Below are 20,811 nucleotides of genomic sequence, written 5' to 3'. Positions count from 1 at the left end.
TCTTACACCACCTCAAAGTAAAATACTTTTTGCTTTAGAACTTTTAGAACTCAGTGTACTCCTGTGTGTGACTTTTACTACTCTCAGTACCCTTCCTTGTCTGTGCAACTCTTTGGTAGCACAAGGAGACCTCTGCACAACAAATTCCTTAACACTGGTTATGGGCCCAGACCTGTACTGAGAGTTAGTACACACAGTATTCCTAGCTGAGTTTGTGCTAGCTATTTTGGTGTAAAATGGCACAAGAACTGTTGTCAGGCATCTCCTGGATAACCCGGTTGGATGGGACAAACTATGTTTCCTGGTCCACGAAATGCTGCTTGCTTTTGCGCAAGGAAGGACTATGGACTGTTGTAAATAACCCACCAGATACTACTGCTTGGGATCCAGATGACGAAGAGGATGCAAAGAAGTTAGACGACTTTAAAAGAAGCAATGAGAAAGCTCTTTGCATTATTGGACTAACACTGAATGACCAGCAGCTTGTCCATATTCGTGGTGAGGAGTCTGCTGCTAGGTGTTGGGGTGTTTTGCGAAGGCTTTATGTTCGTGACAGTGTGGGTGCACATATACACCTTACACGTAAGCTGTTTAGGGCTCGTCTGCAGAAGAATGGAGATATGCTGACCCATTTAAACTACATGAAGGCAACTTTTCAAGAGCTTCATGAAAAGGAGCTGATTTTTTCAGAGTTGCATCAGGTCTACATTATTCTGTCATCTTTGGATGAGAGTTATGATGGGTATGTTTCTTCTTTGGAAGTCCTTTCAAACTTATTAGTTTTCATCAGTCAGCCATACCCTTCTGAGATTCGAACCTGGGCTGATTGCACATTAGGCAGTTGTTTTCGCCTCTAAGCCACAGGATCTCTCTCGCTTTGTTAGCTAAGAAGCAAGGGGAGATATATGTCAAATGCTTGTTAACTATTTTTAGATTACCTTGCTAGGCCCCAAACATGGGACAAATCTTTATTTCCTGTGTTTGAAATGTATATCAGTCTCCCTTAATTCTTTGTTAGCAATTTAAAATTTACACAAATATGAGCTGTCACCGGTGTAACTACTGCCTGTCGATGGCCTTCAGGTTAGGCTGACACAGGAAATAAAGATTTGTCCCATGTTTGGGGCCTAGCAAGGTAATCTAAAAATAGTTAACAAGCATTTGACATATATCTCCCCTTGCTTCTCAGCTAACAAAGCGAGAGAGATCCTGTGGCTTAGAGGCGAAAACAACTGCCTAATGTACAATCAGCCCAGGTTCGAATCTGAGAAGGGTATGGCTGACTGATGAAAACTAATAAGTTTGAAATGCATATCAGTCTCCCTTAATTCTTTGTTAGCAATTTAAAAAAATTTACACAAATATGAGCTGTCACCGGTGTGACTACTGCCTGTCGATGGCCTTCAGGTTAGGCTGACACAGGAAATAAAGATTTGTCCCATGTTTGGGGCCTAGCAAGGTAATCTAAAAATAGTTAACAAGCATTTGACATATATCTCCCCTTGCTTCTCAGCTAACAAAGCGAGAGAGATCCTGTGGCTTAGAGGCGAAAACAACTGCCTAATGTGCAATCAGCCCAGGTTCGAATCTCAGAAGGGTATGGCTGACTGATGAAAACTAATAAGTTTGAAATGCATATCAGTCTCCCTTAATTCTTTGTTAGCAATTTAAAATTTACACATACACACACACACACACACACACACATATATATATACACATATATATATACATACACATATATACATACATACACATATATACATACACATATATACATACACATATACACACACACATACACACACACACACACACACACACACACACATATATATATATATATATATATATATATATATATATATATATATATATAACATTAGATATTGGATATATAGATATAACAGAACCTAGTAGTAGCCATTCTGCATGCCACTAAATTAACACAGGATTCAATTGGTATACATCCTTCTTCAACAGGGGTGCCTTACAGATGCAAGACTTCAAGCCCTATAATTCTCTGCAATGGCCATTTTGGCTCAGGAATCTTCTTAGCTGAAATCCATAGTAAAGGTAAAGGTAAAGGTTCCCCCGCACATGTGTGCTAGTCGTTTCCGACTCTAGGGGCCGGTGCTCATCTCCGTTTCAAAGCCGAAGAGCCAGCGCTTGTCCGAGGACGCCTCCGTGGTCATGTGGCCGGCATGACTAGACGCCAAAGGCGCACGGAACGCTGTTACCTTCCCACCAGAGTGGTCCCTATTTTTCTACTTGCATTTTTACATGCTTTCGAACTGCTAGGTTGGCAGAAGCTGGGACAAGTAACAGGCGCTCACCCTGTTACGCGGCACTCAGGATTCGACCCGCCAAACTGTCGATCTTCTGATCGATAAGCTCAGCGTCCCAACCCACTGAGCCACCGTGTCCCTAGCTGAAATCCATACATCTATGTAAATTGAGTAGTCTGATTTTCCTTATGGATGGTAACAAAGCACTAACATTCATTAGCATCAAACCTTTCCATCAAATATTTTGCTCTGTCCAATAGGATGTAAGCATAAATCTTGACCTCATAGACTGAATTACTGCTGACTTGAACAAAAATACATACTGTACCTCCTCTGTTAATAAGGAAACATGTAGGCTTTTCAAAGTTAGTATATAGTAATAATGCAAGACAGATAATATGGTTCAGAGAAGAAACTAGTATAAATCACCATCTCTGAGTCTGATCCAGCTTGTCTTCAATGCTGCAGCAAAGCACCCCTTTAGACTTACGAGTTGGATTTTTGTTTCTGGCTTATTAATCTTAACACTCTCTTCTCTCCCAGAAATGTAAGTAGGCAATTTCTTTGGAAGCTTTAAACATCTGTTACATCCCACATATTTGAAGAGCAGGAAAATAATTAATAGAAATAGCAAGAACAAACCAAGGCAATTTTTGGCATGTTAAAAATTAGAAGGAGTTGCAGTTTTGAATATATGAATCACTAGATTGGCAATTATCTCCCAAAGAGTACGGTATGTGAAGGAAGGAGAAAACAGGAAATTGCTAGTAAATTAGTTATTAAAGCAAAGATGGAGCCGAAAATATTTTCAAATTTGGAAGAAATGGGTCACTGGGATGATTTGGGTCTTAGATTTTGACCTATTTTAAGATTATTAAATTACACCATTTCCTAGGGTGCAAGCTTCACTGAACATAAGGCTGCATAATGTAAGACAGTGAAATTGGGGCTGCTACCTGTGTTTTGGAAAAGCAGCTACAGCCAGGCAGAAATGCTTCCCTGGCACTTCTATCATGCTTTCAGGCATGCATCCATACTCACAGGCATCCAAGCCATTGTTACGACTGCCCGTGCTAACTGAACCACACCCTGGTATTTTCAAGGCCCCTGGTATTGTCAAGGACGGGCTGACATCCAGAGGCATCCTCACCACCCAGTCCTCTAAGCTTACAAAAGCAAAGGCTAAGGCAGAGTGGGAAAAGAGGTCTCTCTCTCTCTCTCTCTCTCTGTGTGTGTGTGTGTGTGAGGAAAGATGAAAGCAAAGGGCCTACAGATGAGGAAGTGGAGGTGATGTCTGCAGATTGACAGCGTAGTACAAGCAGGCAAAAGAACTTTCATTCAACTACAAGGATCATAAGCTACAGCAGGGATGTCCAACCTTGGCAACCTTTAAGACCTGTGGACTTCAACCCCCAGAATTCTCCAGCCCACATGATCAGCTGGGGAATTCTGGGAGATGAAGTCCATAAGTCTTAAAGTTAAAGGGATGTCCAACCTTGGCAACCTTTAAGACCTGTGGACTTCAACCCCCAGAATTCTCCAGCCCACATGGTCAGCTCCATAAGTCTTAAAGTTGCCAAGGTTGGACCTCCCAGAGCTACAGTGAGCAGCATATCCTGGTAAGAGTCCAGCTTGGATGTTTGCCTGGAGCTTGGCAGAAACTAGAAAAGCAGCAACCACACAAGTCATGGTTCCATGCAAACATGCAATATTTATCATGTTGTTTCTATGTACAGCTTATGCACTGGTGACAAATTCCTTGTGTGTCTAATCACACTTGGCCAATAAAGAATTCCAATATCTGTAATATACTTGAAAGAAATTACTTCAAAAAGAACTACCTGATCTGGGCTTCAAAAATCCAAATTACCACAGATGGCAGTCATAAATTATTTCAAGGAGAAAAGAATAGAAATTAAAAAGTGAAACTTAGCGTAGAAGTATAGAATAAATAAATAAATAAATGAAAGATGAAAATATGGGTAATCCTCACTTATGGACCATAATTGGGGCTGGCTGCTCCACTCCTAAGTGACACAGTCATAAAGTGAAGCATCACATGGAAGATGCCCAACTTACAATATCAGCTTCAACTATGGTTGTGAAACAAATCATCATGGTTGTTAAGCATGACATCACATGACCATGGCTTGATAGCTTCTTGATAGCTTCTCCACTGACATTGCTTATTGGAAGCCATTGCAGGTCACAAATGACAATTGGGTAACCGAGGGAGACTGTGACATCATAAACACATGCCGGTTATCTGGTGCCAAATTGCAATCACATGACAGTGGGGATGCTGCAACGACTGCACATTCAAGGTTGTAAATAATCTTTTTCACAACTATTGTACCTTCACACTGCCACTGAGCAAGCAATCAGTAAATGAGGTCTATCTGTAAAAAGATGAGGACCAACTGGGTTGTAAAAATAAAGAAGAGAAATCTATACCCTACCAAAACTTTTGTGTCTGTTTGTAACCTTCAATTGGGTGAAATTGGAAGATATAGGGCAACCATTATTGAACCAAGATAATTCAGATAGGATAACTTACAGGATCCCATGGCTCCCATGGGAATGAAATATGGGAAAGTTGTGGCTGCTTCAATGCCACTCCACCATCTGGCTACATTTCCGAGAAACCCATAGGTTGCACGGCACAAAGAAAGATGGGAAGCTCATATGCCGGCCCTCTTTCCTGCCTCTCTCTGGTGCCTGCACCCAATTGGCTGGGGCAAGGCCTGACAGGTGAGCAGCGAGTGGTTGCTTGGTCCAGAGGTCAAAATATGAAATATCTTAATGGTGGTGGGTGGCAAGAGAAGGATGAGGGAGCGATTCGGATGCCTGCTTGTAAGGTAGGGCTGGCTGGGATGTACCAGCACTCAATGGTGAGCTCTCTTCTTTCCTGGAGGGACGGGGCTCTCAGGGACACATCAGGATGGGAAGCAGGGATACAGTTTTCCTCATAGTCCACAGCTCCCTTTGTTCCATCTCCCTTCAGCAGCGACGCATTTTTGTGGCTCAGCCAAAGAGGAGACGTGATTTCCAATGCTTCCTGCCAGCTGCCCATAAGCAATGTCAACGGGAAAGCTTGTAAGAAGATGGAAGGTCCTCAAGCTCCCACTGCTTGTTTGCACCCTTTCCACTTATTCTGTTCCTCTGTTTAAGTAAGGAAATATCTCCGAAAATATGACCTAGCGAGTCAGAGGTTTTCTAATAGAATATAAAACAGAGAACAGGAGTCACAGCTATAGGGTGGTATTATCTTCAGAGCAGAATGAAGAACATTATAAGAACATGTGAGAAAGTCTGAAGAATTTTGGCACTGCAACAAAATAGCTAACTAATGGGAAACGGTCAGTGTTGGGATTCAGCCGGTTCGCACCACTTCGGCAGAACTGGTAGCTAATTCTTTGTTGCCCAGGCCCAGAATGGACTTCCGGAAGGGGCATCCACACAGAGAACCGGTTGTTCCCATATCTGAATTCCACCACTGGAAACGGTGCAGTTGGAATGATATTGCTGTAATTTGTAACTGTAAGGGACAAGTTAGGAGAGAGAGAGAAAGGTCAGGTTGAAGAATGTGGCTGGAACAATGGTGATGAGGTACTAGAAGATCAAGTCTTGGAAATGTGAAGATAGAAAGAATGGACAGAATAAGGATTGAAGGTCTGAGCATAAATAGTATATCTGAGAAAAAATAAGAGAAATGGGGCGCTTAGGACAGATAAGTGCAAGTAATTAAAAACACGGTATAAGAAATAGGAATAAATGAAAGAATACAAAACTGTTCAGACAAGAAACAAAGTTTATTTTTGTAGTGCACTTTGATAGTAAGCTCTCACTTCTTCAATGACCATCAGTCTGTGTGTCTCATCCAAATCTGTACCATCCCAAAAACTATAACAGCTGTGAGAAGTTTTTTATCCAAATATATATTATTCTTTATACTGTTTCCACCTTCTCCTTAAAATAGTATCAGAATCCACAATGGTGTGAGAATCAGTGTCTCCACTAGATAATTAACAGTCAAACTAAAACTAAGTTAATCAACTAAAATGAGCAAACTTCCTCAAATAAGTTACCCAAGACTAATCCATATATCAGTGGGTAAGGTCTGCAAACACAAACAGAGTTAATTAAATTAGGTCTCTTAAACTGCACGTTCACAAGAATAAACACACACACACACCCCTCAAGTGTCACCCCAGAATCAGCACATGACACCCCAGACAAGCTCCCCCTATAAAAATCTCTACAGCCTGCCCTTAAATGCAAACTGTTTTGCTTTCGGGAATAAATATTTCTTCTTTCCTCACAACTGTTTGGATCTCATTTTTATTTATTCTTGCCCAGCCCCAACTCGAATTGGTACCCCAAATTATTCTTCTGACACAGGGCTCTACAAATTCAGCTGCAACTTGGTGCATCAGGTCAACCGCATTTTATTTTTCCCTTTCGGCAGGGCTCAGGACAAGCCCATCTCTCTATGTTTCTTTTCCTCATACTTCATTGGCTGAATTGTGGTGTGTGAGAAAGGCATGGAAAACTGGGCCTATGTGCATCAACTGGATTTGTTGCGGATTTAAGTTTTGCTAGGTTCAAAGATGGCGTAGTGTGACCTGAATTTCAAAGGCAAAAACATTCTAATAGAATAAAAATTCAACAGGGAAAAAAATAATCCGTAGACCATAATAGGGAAGCATCAAAACATCTGCAGCTGTTTCTTTCTTTTTTTTTATCAAGGTGGGATGAAAATAGCAAGGGAGTTTTAGCTGTTTTAGAATCTTCCAGGGTTTTACTGCAATCTTTCACTGAAAACATTCTTCTTACTAAGGGATTCTAGGGGAGAAATAAGAGGACTGAGGAAATAACAGCAGAACGAACGCCAGATTATCTAGAAAAGATCCTCTAGAACAGGGCTGTCAAATTGCCGGTCCCTGGGCCAGTTGCATCATGTGGAGGACGTGCCCACCCCAGCTCTGGCAATGCAAAAAAAAAAAGTGACAATATGTCACGACACGTCACATGACGTGGCGAGTTTGACACCTGTGCTCTAGAGAAGTGGTCCAGAAAAATATATGAAAAAACATCCTACTTCGATTTAAAATGAAAGCCTTTGAAAACAGTATAAAAAGTAAGATCTTTACTCTGCTACTTTTACTGTCGTGTGACAATAACATGCAGTATTACAACTTTGCCGCCTCCAAGCTCTGAGGTTTTTTTTGGGGGGGGGAGGACAGGAAAGTTGATATAAATGGCTGCCAAGCTTGACCTGTCTAAGGAAGGATCTTCTCATTGGCAAATCCTAGCTTCTCCCGGATATGCCCCAGTTATGCCAGGGTCGTACCTGGCTGGCAATTCTCACTGAGGCATGAAAGGGGGTAAAACAAGCCAGGCACAGTGAAATACAAGCAGACCACAGCAAAAAGAAGCCACTATGTGTGTAGTACGCACAAAACTCATCATCAGCCAAGGTGCTGTTGTTTCCAGCACGTCAGATTTGTTCAGCAAGAGCCAACACTGGGATTCATGATTAGTCTTATGGTCTTTAATAAAAAGTAGCAGTTCATCCACATCTTTTCCAATACTGAGCCAAGCTTTCTATGGCTGTCTGCAGGTGTGGAAGTGCGGGACAGTTATCCCCAATGGTCCCACTTATAAGTTTGCTGGGGTGGGGAGGTATCTCCACATCTTCCTAATAAAAGCAATTTATTTGGCTTTCCAACTTTCTGCTTTAGCCCCTTAAGGGATAAACTGAGATTACACAATATGGCCTTAGGCACTCTTGCTGACATGCATTAGGTAGAAATAGTGGAAAAGTGTAAAGGATTGAAGGAGCTTCTAGTTCAAAGAAATGATGCTTGTCAGTTAAACCCAGGCGCTGAAAACCTGTTCCTTGAGCACCCCGCAATGATGTTCATACTTCTTCTCTGGTTCCTCCTCTGACAAGTCGTACACACACACACACACACACACACACACACACATAATGTTTGTTAAGCATTCAGAATACACTTGCTTAGTCCCAGACACGGGACAAATCTTATTTCCTGTTTCAGCCTAGCCCAAGGCCATCTACAGGCAGTAGCCACAGCAGTGGCAGCTCATATTTGTGTAAATTTTTTTGGCTTGCTAACAAAGAATAAAGGGAGACCGATATGATCATTTCAAACTTATTTGTTCTCATCAATCAGCCATACCCTTCTATATGCTGGAATGGTCAGACACTGTGCGCTATTAGGGGGAGTTCCCAGGATTCCCCATAAGGTACTTACGCTGATGGAGAGCACCGGGCCCACTTTATACATGGAGTAACGATCAGTCCCAGCACAAATATCTTTCAAGTCATTGTCCTCCCCTTTGTGTCCAAGTTCTTTCTGCATGAATTGAGCAAAAGCTTTCATTCTGTTGGGGCTTCCTCCCACACAGACAAACTGCAAAAGGATGATAAGGGTATCAGCCCGTATAGCAACAACAACTCTCCACCTACTGCTGCTAAGCTGTCAAAATGGTTTTGTACATTTTTATATCCAAAAGGAGATCATACTTGAAAGCATGAAGTAAAAGATGGTCCTGATCCACTTGTGCAATGGGGACACAAGAGGTCCCCGCTGATGAGGATTTGATCAGGATCATCCCATGGAATTTAATCATTGTGCGACTTAAGAGCAGAATATAACAAGTTGATTTTATTTTTGTCATGATATTGGAAGACCTAAATCAGGGGCGAGCAATTTGGGGAAGTGGGGGTTGAGCCTTCTTTATTTTTTAAAACAGTGTTTTGGCTCAAGTACTGTCACAAATGGCTGGTTTTACATTTTCAGCCAGAGGTTCAGGGTACAGATTTTAAAACTAATTTACAGTATTTATTATTTTTTAATCCCACTTTCATTATTACTCCTTCTTCCTCTTCTTTTCTCACAACAGCCCTGTGAGGTGGTCTGGGCCAAAAGAAAGTGACTGGCCCAAGTTCACTCAGCTGGTTTTCCTGCCTTTGGCAGGACTAAAACTCGCAGTCTCCTGATGCCTTCACCACTAGCCAAACTGGCCATGCAAAGTAAACATATAGCTAATCAATACCATTTTGATGTACACCACCTAGAATTGCTTCTGTGAGATGGATAACCATATAAATCTGATTAATAAATAATAAATCCATTTTACAACTGAATTTCAGCAGTGTAATCTTTGAAGGTGTGTGGGGCACTGCCAAAACAAGTCTGGGGAACTATGGGTCATTAGATAGCCACCCAGGCTGTATCCCACTGAACTTTGCTATAAGAAATGCACAATTTCTATTGAAAGGAGCCCTTCACCAGTTGTGAGGGTCTAGTAATCTACTATCCATGAATAAAAAAATTGAAATGCTTTGTCTCCTGCAAGAATATTCAGTGAAGTGAAACAGGAGTATGGATAATGTTATGTCCTGTATATTATTTGATTCAGTAAAAGGGGCTGGAGGGAGAAGAAAGAAAAGAGGTGCAGGCCTAGTATTAGATCTCCCCTATATATCTGGTTCTGCATTGACTACATTGTCTCTGGAATTCTGCCCACATTTTGAAGGGACAAGTGGCACAACAACCAAAAATGCATCTGGATTTCACATCTGATGTGCAATGTCTGCATTTTGTATCTCAATTTTGTCCCCAGTCCAAAATGCCTTATTTGCAGCGACTGTAATTTTCAGCTGAAAATAAACCCAGCAAAATAAGCAAGCATTGCATATAAACTGCAAGTAGTTATTTATGCTAGAAACAAAGTCGAACCAGATGCTGAAGTACTGTGTGGTCTGCTCTATTATTTCAAGAAGGGTGCAAAATTCTACACGTGCAGTCAGGAACTGCAAGCGTACATGCATGTGGAATGTTGGATGGAAAAAGAAGCAAAAATCACTTGTGAATTGAGATGATAACTAATCAAGGCAAGGAAATGCTTTGAATAGTTCCCACTGAAACCAATTAAAAATTTATCTTAATATTTCCATTATAATCAATGAGGTTTTAAATACTTACAGCAGCTTGGGTTCCACATGTTCTCCAGAAACAAGAAATTCATTGGGCTTTTTCTTATACAGCACAAATAAGCATTTCTGAAGCAAGGCAATTTTACTTTATTTAAAATAAGATTTAGTGAAAATTTTACAGGGAACATAAAAATTAATACAAACTAATAAAGAGTAAAAGCAATGTAGAAAGGAATAAAGAGGAAATAAAAAACAAGAATAGAGAAAAAGAATAAAAAGAAACAGAAAGAAGAAGCGTCCAACTTCATTTGCAGCAAAAATATAATAGTAAAAATTATCTCTTACTCTATAATTACATAAGGAAGCTCACACTTTACTTTTATGCATTTTTTGTAATCATCGACGCCACAAATCATAAATGCATTTTTCCTGTTTTATGTATAAAGTCTATACTGTAAGGGTTTTCCATTCAGTCAAAAGTGTAGATCCTTTTCTTTTTCTGATCAAAGAGGTTAATTTAGCCATCACTGAGGACCAAGGCAAATTTCTAACTGGAATTCATTTGTTGAAGACCTTTAGATAACAGTCTTATGCAAAAGACTGCATAATGTATCTTCAATTTAAAGGACTACTTAGGGAAAACACGTCAGTTAACCAAAAGGCATGTTAATATTAAATGTTTGTAATTAATGTATTTTTATGCCATGGACATAAATTTGCATCATTTGTGTTAGGGCAATTGTCCAGATGGGTTTTAAAACTGATAGACATCCATTATTTTGTTTGTATGGGGGCGGGGGGGGATCCAAATGCAAATTTAATCCATTACACCCAAGGTTCTATAAATTACAGGGCAAATAATTGAGATTAAATTGCAAAAGTTAAAAAAATAGGGCTATCAAATTTGGGCCTCAAAAATCTGGATGACCAGAAGATGACCGCAAAAATAGACTTTTGTGTATCTCTTTGCTTCATGTAGATGTATTCACTTCAGATCTGCTCATCCTAGCAGAGACGCAGAGCCTGTCAGTTCTTAACATCTCCAGTTAAAAAGATTAGATACAAAAAGTGGCCTATCAGGATTAATAAACAAGTATTATTTTTATATGTCAGAATATCACTTCCTAAACTCTCATTTTTTTCTCTTGTCTGGGAATTCTGTTCCTCTGAAATGTGAACCAGTATCAAATTTGGAGCCCAGATTTTTCTTTCTGAAAGTTTTCCACGAGACTAGACACACTTTGCAATATAGTTGGTGTTAATTTATCTGAAACTATCCCTAAGCAGCTTTGGAAGTGGCATCAACAGAAATCAGGCTCTTCTCCTTGGCAAGAGAAATGGGAAATGATACTAGGATGAGTCAATTGCCACCATGCATTGTTTTGGAACTGGAGCCAGAGAAACTACCTCCGGGGAAGAATTTAGCCCATCAAACCGGCTTTGTTTTCTCAATCTCCTTCCTTCACTGGGAAGAGAAGGGTAAATTGCCCATAACTGTGGCTGCAGCGTACTTTTTGAGCCACTTTGCCGAATAGCACAGACTATTCCCTTAGGACCTTTAACTCATCTCTGAAGCTTGCCTGCGGTTTTGGTAACAAAAAAAGAAAGAGTAAAAAGAAAAAAGAAGAGCAGCAAGAGCAGAAGGGAACGTGTTCAGAAAAGCTGTTACCTTTATGTCTCCAAACATGGCTGGCAGGTTGTGTGTTTTGGTTCCTAAATCTAAGTGGTAAAGGATGTCTTCCTCCATTAAATCCAAGTGAGGGTTCTTAACGTAAACAAATGCATTCCTAGGAAAGCAACATAAAAAGAGAAGGAAGAAGGAAAATTGCAAGGTAACACATGGCAACCCAGGAATTCAGGTGAAGTTGTATACCAAACGAATGACCCATTGGGATCCCCATATTAAAATAACTTACCTTATGTCCGGCCAGAACTTGAAAAGAACATTCAACGTAGCACAGTATTTAAACAAAATGATCCAGTTAAGATCTGCATATGTGGGACTGATTGGGGTAGATTGTAAGGGCGACTCCGAAATATAATGTTACCATATTTTATCTATATCTTAAATTTGTATTTTATTACTATTTTAACTTAAATTGTATTTTAATTCCATTTTAAATTGTATTTTATCAAATTCCATTTCGGATTGTTTTTATCTAGTTCCGGTGACGGTTTGTTGCTGGAACTTTGTACTTTGATATGGCCCAAGGGCTAATCAATAAAGTTGTTGGTATTAATTATAGGTGAAGTTGTAAACTGCCTGCTTATATATTAATAATGCTAAGGTTGGAGCGGGAAACAGAAGACGGGGCCAAACAGGCTCTTTCCAGACGATCAGTTTTTTCGTACAATAAATGTGTCACTATTGCCCGCTTGGTATGCTGACTGCAAACCTCTTGCCTGGAGGTTGAGGTTCTTGGTGTCCTGCAGCAATATGTTTTATATTCAGGAAGTGGCATTTTCCCCTCCTTTCCCTTCACTGGGGTCTTGTGTTTGCCTTCTGAAATGACTTCGTGTGACTGTTAATAGACACATTCCTTATGGTTTGTGAGGCCATTAATAACAATCACATTGCCATTTAGTTCTGCAATCTTCTTTATTGTCTTCACAATGTCACCAGTGGTGGTATTCTCTTGTGGTGCTCAGAAAGAACAGAACAGAACAGCCTGCTAGATCAAACCAAGCCTTTGTCTGTTCTAAAGCACACCCCCCCCACAAAGACATAGGACTGCTGGAGTAAAGGACACTCAGCCACTCCGTATATAAGCAGCCTCATTCTCACATTGTGTTTCTCACGTCCGCTCAATCAGAGATCTCATAAATAAAGCATGAAGGTGCTAGCCATCTTCTGGTGCTGACCTCCAGCAGCTACAATTTAGTTTAGGGTGTGCTGTCTCTGAACACTGAGTTTTGCCATTTTATTTTTCCATGCCCTGCCAGGTATTTCTGGAAACTCAATATATCTGGTGGGAAGGGGAAGTAAACATTCCTTTGTTAAGCTAGCAGCTACATGAACACACACACACACACATATATATGTTAAATGTTTGTTAAGTATTTAGAATGCACTTGCTTAAGTCCCAAACACGGGACAAATCTAACAGAGAGAGAGAGAGCCTGTGGCCTAGGGGTTAAATCAACTGCTTGAGAGGCAGTCAGCCCAGGTTTGAATCTCAGAATGGTATGGCTGACTGATGAGAACAAATACGTTTGAAATGATCATATCGGTCTCCCTTTATTCTTTGTTAGCAAGCCAAAAAATTTACATTTTTTTTCCAGCTTCTTAATCCAGTTTACTGCTGTGGGATTCCTAATCATGGTCTATCCAAGTACTAGTCAGGTCTGATTATATTTTCCGTGTATAAGATGCTGTTTTTTTCCTGCAAACACCCTCTTCAAAAATCAGGAAAAATAATGGTAACCTCCGCAGCCCAGGGCACGCCTGTGTGCGTTGCCATGCCACCTGGTGCAGGTGTCAAGCCCCTGTGGGCTGCCACTAATGGGAGAGGGGAGGGAGCAAGATCTTCGGCTGGCCGAACTTGCGGATTTGCTGGCTCAGCTTTTTGGTGCTCCGCTGATCAGCGCAGAGAGTGTCTTATACAAGGGTGCGTCTTATAGATGGAAAAATATGGTAGTTCTTTTTTGTATTATCCAAGTACCAGAGCATTTTATTAGCTGGAATAAAAGAAACATGGGCTCCCTACTTTACTGGATAGCAATAGCACTTAGATGTACTGTATATACTGCTTCATGGTGCTTTACAGTCCTCTATAAGTGGTTTAGAGCAGGGGTGTCAAACTCACAATGTCACGTGACGTGTCGCAATATTGATATATTTCCATTGTCGACAATGGGGTGGGCGCAGTTTCGGCATGACGCATCTGGCCTGCAGGTCAGCAGTTTGACACCCCTCGTTTAGAGAGTCAACAATATTTTACCAACCTGGGAAGGATGGAAGGCTGAGTCAACCTTGAGCCCCATCAGGATTGAACTTGGATGTTTCCAAAGTGATGCTGAACAGCCTGTCTTAGAGCTACATTAATTAAATTATCCTTTAAGCTATTCAGAAGATGACAAATTGTATTTTTAAAAATATAGTTCAGCCTCACATTAAACTCCTTAATGTTTCTTCCCTACATATGTAATATGTTGAAATAATGCTATAGCTGGACATAATGAGATCCTAGAGTTAAACATTCTTCAACTTTCTTGAAACACCAACACACACACACACACACACACACACACACACACAACATACATACTTCCATCCCTTTTAAATAATTCTTCCAGAGATCTACTAAAATATGAGATAGTATTTTCTGATTAAATTCATTTTTTAATCATAGAAACCCATATTGAAGAAAAATAAAAGGGAATGCTTAGCTTCATGAGGAGATAAATGGAAGACAAAAGGATTACTCAAGAATAAGAGAGAAAGCCAACAAAGGTTTAAAATGAAAAAAAAACTGCTCAAGAGTAAGAAGCAACAAGACAAAAGAGAAATAACAGACAAAACATATCAGCTAAAAGAGTAAGATACAACAACATACGGTAATTAAGGGATAACTCATGAGACAAAAGACCCATGAACAATTCTACCACTTTTTAGCTTCTTATTCTTACTTACTTTGTATTCTAATTCTTTTATTTTGATTTTGTAAGCTGTCCAGAGCCCTGTCAGGTTTGGAGAGTCAAATCAATTTCATAAACAAAAAATTACTTGAGGTGTTTCTTCCCCCTCAATCTCTGTGTCCAGCTGACATGTCTGCTAGCACATCAGGATTGGGAGAGCCAAAGAGGTTATGAGCAGCCAGTTAGATCTGGATCAGAACCAAGAGAATGCAAACCTACCAGGTGTGGCATTTGTTTCAAGATCAGCTGTGGCTGAGCATCCTTGCCAAGGAAAGACTTTAATTGTGTTATGTAGGTATTAAGCTTATATACTATCTCAGGCATGTCAAACATGTGATGTCACATGACGTCATGCAATATAGTGCGGTTTTGGCATGACGCATCCACCCTGCAGGCTGGCAGTTTGACATGTCTGTACTATCTCATTGAAGGAGCTTCAGTCATTTACAAATACTGTTAGGATGGATGAATGAGACACTGATCAAATCTCTGGACACTGAGGTCCCAGGACCTTGACTTCAATATTTGCTCTAGTACACAGTTATTCTTATAGTTGTAAAATTGTATGGCTGTTGTTTTAATGACTGTAATAAAGCATGCTATCATTTTATTTTGATCTGAATCAAGAGAGGTGTATAGTCTGTTCATATGCAGCAGAAGGGTCTTGGGCAGTGGTGGGATTCAGCTAGTTCGCACCAATTCAGCAGAACCGTTAGCTAATTTTTTGTTGCCCAAGCCCAGAATGGATGTCCGGAAGTGGCAATCCACACAAAGAACAGGTTGTTCACATATTTGAATCCCACCACTGGTCTTGGGGCTTACTGGTTGGGAAGGGGTACATCCTGAAGCCCTCTGTTGGTTGGAGGTTTTAATAGCAGGCTGAATGACATTTCTAGGAGCTGGAAAAGATTCTACCTGGCAAATCTCTGGGGGATTCAGCTCACAAATCCACGACTGGATCCAATATTATATTTGAGATTATGTAGTTTCATGGAGGCACCATTGACATTTTTTTTTAAAAAATCCATTAAAAAGAAGTTTCCCTTTTTTTCCCTAATGGCTATATTGCCTGGGGGGTGGTGGCACCCCACAAAAATCCAAAGTGATTAACATTTCTTCAACTACACTATCTCCTCTTGCAGACTGACCATTTTAAAACTTCTTATAGCATTTATTACTTTCGTACATCATTTTTTTTCTTGGACACTAACATCTATAGCATTCATTTCAATTCCATCCTTTAACAGATCATTATCCTTCCCGTACAGATCTCTGAAATTTCTAGGATTCTGTTTAACCTCATATCACTTGAAATGTTTTTTTTTACATGTCCTGGCTTCAGCAAAGGGAGAAAATATCCATGCATTTGGTAAGCAAAGTGCAGGCACGAAGTGGGTGGTTCGTGTGAGGCTTGAAAGAATGTCAGGAAAGCTGACAAGGAATGAGCCAGAGGCTTGGCTAGGAACAGCAACAGTGATAGCACTTAGACTTGTAAGCCACCCTACAGTGCTTTACAGCACTCTCTGAGCAGTTTAGAGAGTCAGCATATTGTCCCCAACAATCTGGGTCCTCCTTTTACCGACCTTGGAAGGCCGAGTCAAATTTGAGCCAGTCAGGATCAAACTCCTGGAAGCTGGAATGCAGAGTTAGCCTGCAATACTGCATTCTAACCACTGCGCCACCATGGCTCATAATATGCCAAAATCAAAAGGAAGCAGGAATCAAGAACAGGAATTCAAGAAGTCAGATATCAAAATTGTTTCCAGCAATGGAACACGGTCCCTGCACAGTTTATATCTACTCCCCTCTAAGTATGCACAACTGAGGCTCTTTCTGCTCAGCGGGTGCCAGTATTATGGCACTGGCTTGCTTGTAGAGCTAGCGTTTTGCCACTTGCCCGTAAGGCAGTTACTTTGCCAGAGTGCAGAATCCTCGTGCTAGGGAAGTTTGCCCTGTTTCTTGGAGCCTGGCTTTGAGGATATGACAGTTTTATTTTTAATTCTATTTTTTCTGCTGGAAGGTGTTTAGCCCTCTTCATGCAATTCCAAACCTTTTTTTTTATTTATCAAAATAATTGCACATTGTCTGTCTCTTTCAATGTGAACTATTTCCACATCTTTTTTTCTTTATTTAATCTCCGCTTTATGTCAATTATCTTGGGGGAATAATCTATCTTTAAATATATTTTTATATATTCATATAGAACGTATACTTTCTCTTCCTGTAATCGTGTTACTTTTACTCTAGTTCCCCGTTTCCTTTTCTTCAATGGCTGTTTTCCCCATTGCAGCATCCATTCCTGAAAAAAAATAATCATCTGTTCCACATTCAGAACCTCAAATTACCGTGAATGCTTCACTAATTGCTTCTATTTTTCATCACAATTAAATCAACCATCTTTTATATGTATTCTTGTCATGCATAAATACGAATGAGTTTTTTTTCATAAACTACATGTTCACAATATACTTTTTTCTACTAGATATTCATCAAATTGTCATCATCTTCATTCATTCATTCTTGGATCTTCTCTCAATAGTCACTTCACTTTTTCCCCCCTATCTGCCTCATTGCTATAATGACTTTTTGTCATCTAGCAGAATTATTTCCCCCTTGGGTTGAATTCATTCAGAATTTTGCCATTTTCCCCACAACTCATCCTTGGTTCTTTCATTATCTTTATTCACTGGGGCATAATATACAACCACTAGCAATTTATAGATGTTTACTTTCATACATATTACATCAATGATACCAATTCATACTTTTGGACAGACATTTTAGTCTTTTTATTCAAAGTTATACCTATACCTTAGCTTTTCTGTCTATATTCTTCTACTTCACTCTACAAGATGAGATTGTCTTCATTCAAATCTATTATATTGATCTTCTTCCTCATAGACATAGAAGAGATCTATTTTTTTCTTTCATTTTTTTTCATAATTCGTGTTTTTTTTACTGCTTCTCGTATGTAGTTTGCAGTCTTCCATATTTATTTATGGTATGGCTATCACCAATTGGCCCATAGATTTTGACCTCATTCATCCAAGATGGCTTTAGTCAATCAAGGTTTTTACATAATGTTTTTAGCAAGATAGAGAATGTGTAGATTAGGTTATCAGTCTTGTTATAACTGGAGCACATTCAACTTTAAAAATAAAAACAGATATATGTAGAGAAAGCCAGCATAGAAATCTTCCTGAAGAGATGTAATGGATATGGAGTAGAAGTAATAGGGATAAGTGTTCATATAGTTTAGCTACTCATTAAGTTAAGATACAGATAATAAGTCTATGTCTAAGGATCTATTTGGGAATTTATATCTTTTGAACAACTTGACATAGTGATCAAGTCTGTTGATAATGCCAAAAAGTGATTAAAAAAAGAAATAGGGTTCCAAATCAGAAAAAAAAATGAAATAGTAAATTGGTTTCAGCGTAAGTACATTTTAATCGTCATAAGACATGAATTTGCATGCACAATAACTGGAGCTAGGCTAGTGATCAGAAAAGGAATTTTAATTATGATAGAGAGTTCAATGAAAATGTTAATGCAGGATGTGGTAGCTGTGACAAAAGGTTAATTATACACTAAGAAACATTAAAAAGAGATTTCAAAACTTTTGGGACAGCTATATTTGAAATTCTACTAGCAGTTCTTTTAAGCCTACTGGTAAAGACTCCTTGAGTTGAGTTCATCCCCTAGTGACTATGTGGATATATTCATGTAGTTTTCTTGATAACAATTTGGGAGAAGTTTTCTATTGCTACATCTGGTATGTTTTTTAAACTTCCCAGTCTAGCCTACAGATGTGAGATTTCACTATGACCCAAGTATTAAGTCCAAATCTTAACATTTTTTGAGATCCGGTCACTTCAGCTAGAGACTGCCACCTGCTGGGGCTGTAAATAGTTAGGGGAACACAAAATGTAGATAACATAAAATGTATAGGGAATCATTCTGTTGTACATTCAGATGTATCACATATCAAATGTATTCAAATGAATATATATAAATATAAAATTATTTGGAGTGGATCCTTTGAGCATGTTGCTTGCAAAATATGGCTTAGTAATCGCCAAACCAATGTGAATGTTGTACAAGTAGTTTTTGAAGCATACCCATTGGACATCAATGCTCTACAAGCCATCAGGTAGTCTATTATTATTGTTTGACTTACTCTTCTCAGCACTACAGCCCTTTCCCAGGGGCAGTTCAAATTAAAATGTCATTTAGATTCAATTGTTTCAATTTGTGCTATTAAATCAGTCAATAGATACTTCAGTTCTTTCATTCTAATAGTTGTAATAGTTGAATTACAATTCAAGTATTGTATCCCTTGTTAAAATGATAATATAGATATACAGTGATATATTTTTGTTATTAGAAATCTCCTCTTTAGATACTTCTCATAAAATTATCGTAATATTTTCCCTTGTCCTCTTGATTAAAGGTTAAATTTTGCTCTATGTTTAAATTAAAATTATATTCAGAAGACTCAAGTTTCTGATTGCATCCTCCTTCCAATTATAATTGCAAATGGAAAAACTTAACTTTGTAAGAATGTAGGCCCTTGTTTAGTTATTAAAAGAAAATTAATACATTAGGTCTTTTGAAAAAATCAGTAGCAGTTCACTTGTATGCAGTAAAATTTAAGTACTTAAGCTGGATTAGAACTACAGAGAGATCAAAGTAATTCACAAAAACATAATGCTGTGCTGATAGGAAAGAAGGAATCTGTCAGTTTTACTTTCTCCCATATTAAAAAAAATAAATCTTGAGTTTTGTCTCTCCTAATTGTAAAGTAATGTGCAAATCCTGGAAAATGTTAATATATAGGAAAGGAGCAAATGAAATTACATCCATTACAGGACTTTCTGCGCACCTACTACATAACTATTAAAGAGAAATAGCTTTTGAGAAAAAAATATCTGGTAGCAACACAAATTCTGCATAACGTAGTACTGAATATACAGTAGTCCTCAACTTACGACCACAATTGACCCCAAAACTTTTGTTGTTAAGTGAGACATTTGTTAAGTGAGTTTTGCCCCATATTACGACCTTCCTTGCCACTGTTGTTAAATGAATCACTGCAGTTGTTTAGTTACGAACACAGTTGGTAAGTGAATCTGGTTTCCGCATTGACTTTGCTTGTCAAAAGATGATCCCATGACCCTGGGACACTGCAACCGTCATAAATATGAATCAGTTGCCAAGCGTCTGAATTTTGATCATGTGACTATGGGGATGCCGCAACATTTGTAAGTGTGAAAAACTTTTTCCAGTGCTGTTGTAACTTTGTCACTAAATGAACTGTTGTAAGTCGACAACTACACCTGTACAAGGGTTAAATTCCTTTAGAATGAGACAGACAAAATCTTCTGCCCATCAAAATAAATCTATCAGATCTGGTTTTCCACACATTTTGGATTTTGTTTTTTTTGTTTTTTTTAAAAAAAAACATTTCCCTCTGGAGTAATTTACCGTATTTATGAAAAAAAATATTTTTTTAAAAGTTCTTAAATGAAGCAAATGCTCACAAGTGGACCACCCACAGCAGGTGCTTCTTAGGCACTGCTGTTTAGGTTCAGGGTTCAAAAGGCTTACCTGCTGTGCTTTTCTTTTCCAATGTTCACGTGCTGGTCGGAATTGACTAAAAAGTCCGTCATGCCGTCCATCTTTCACAGCCTCCCAGCAAATGTAAAGCCTTCGCAAATTGCAGAAATCACATACAGGATTGGGGGGGGAGGGGGGGGGTTGTACCAGGCTTTGTATCTTGCTATGGCTGTTTTGCTGAAACGATAAATCAAAGTCTGTGTTTGCAGCTCAAGGCAAACTAGCTCACCTCCTCCTCAACTGCTTTGCCAAGTTGTATCGAAATTCCCCTCAGCCGATCATCTAAGATTGGCTGTT

The 20,811-nt window shown here is 39.2% G+C and overlaps 1 protein-coding gene across 1 annotated transcript in view; it reads right to left on the bottom strand.

Annotated features, from left to right (window-relative positions):
• Positions 1–20,567, bottom strand: part of UPP2 (uridine phosphorylase 2) — a gene marked incomplete at its 5' end in the record, with an annotated part of 33,579 nt that extends 13,012 nt beyond the window's left edge. Inside the window, 3 exons of the mRNA XM_083349739.1 lie at positions 8,523–8,728; positions 11,927–12,113; positions 20,506–20,567. Of these exons, the coding sequence (XP_083205865.1) occupies positions 8,523–8,728; positions 11,927–12,113; positions 20,506–20,567 (455 nt within the window). The remainder of the gene's footprint in view (positions 1–8,522; positions 8,729–11,926; positions 12,114–20,505) is intronic.
• Positions 20,568–20,811: the final 244 nt, after the last annotated feature.

This window comes from Vipera ursinii (genome assembly GCF_947247035.1).
Source record: "Vipera ursinii genome assembly, chromosome: 1".
NCBI classification, from domain to species: domain Eukaryota; kingdom Metazoa; phylum Chordata; class Lepidosauria; order Squamata; family Viperidae; genus Vipera; species Vipera ursinii.
This window is presented reverse-complemented; position numbering and strand designations above follow the sequence as displayed.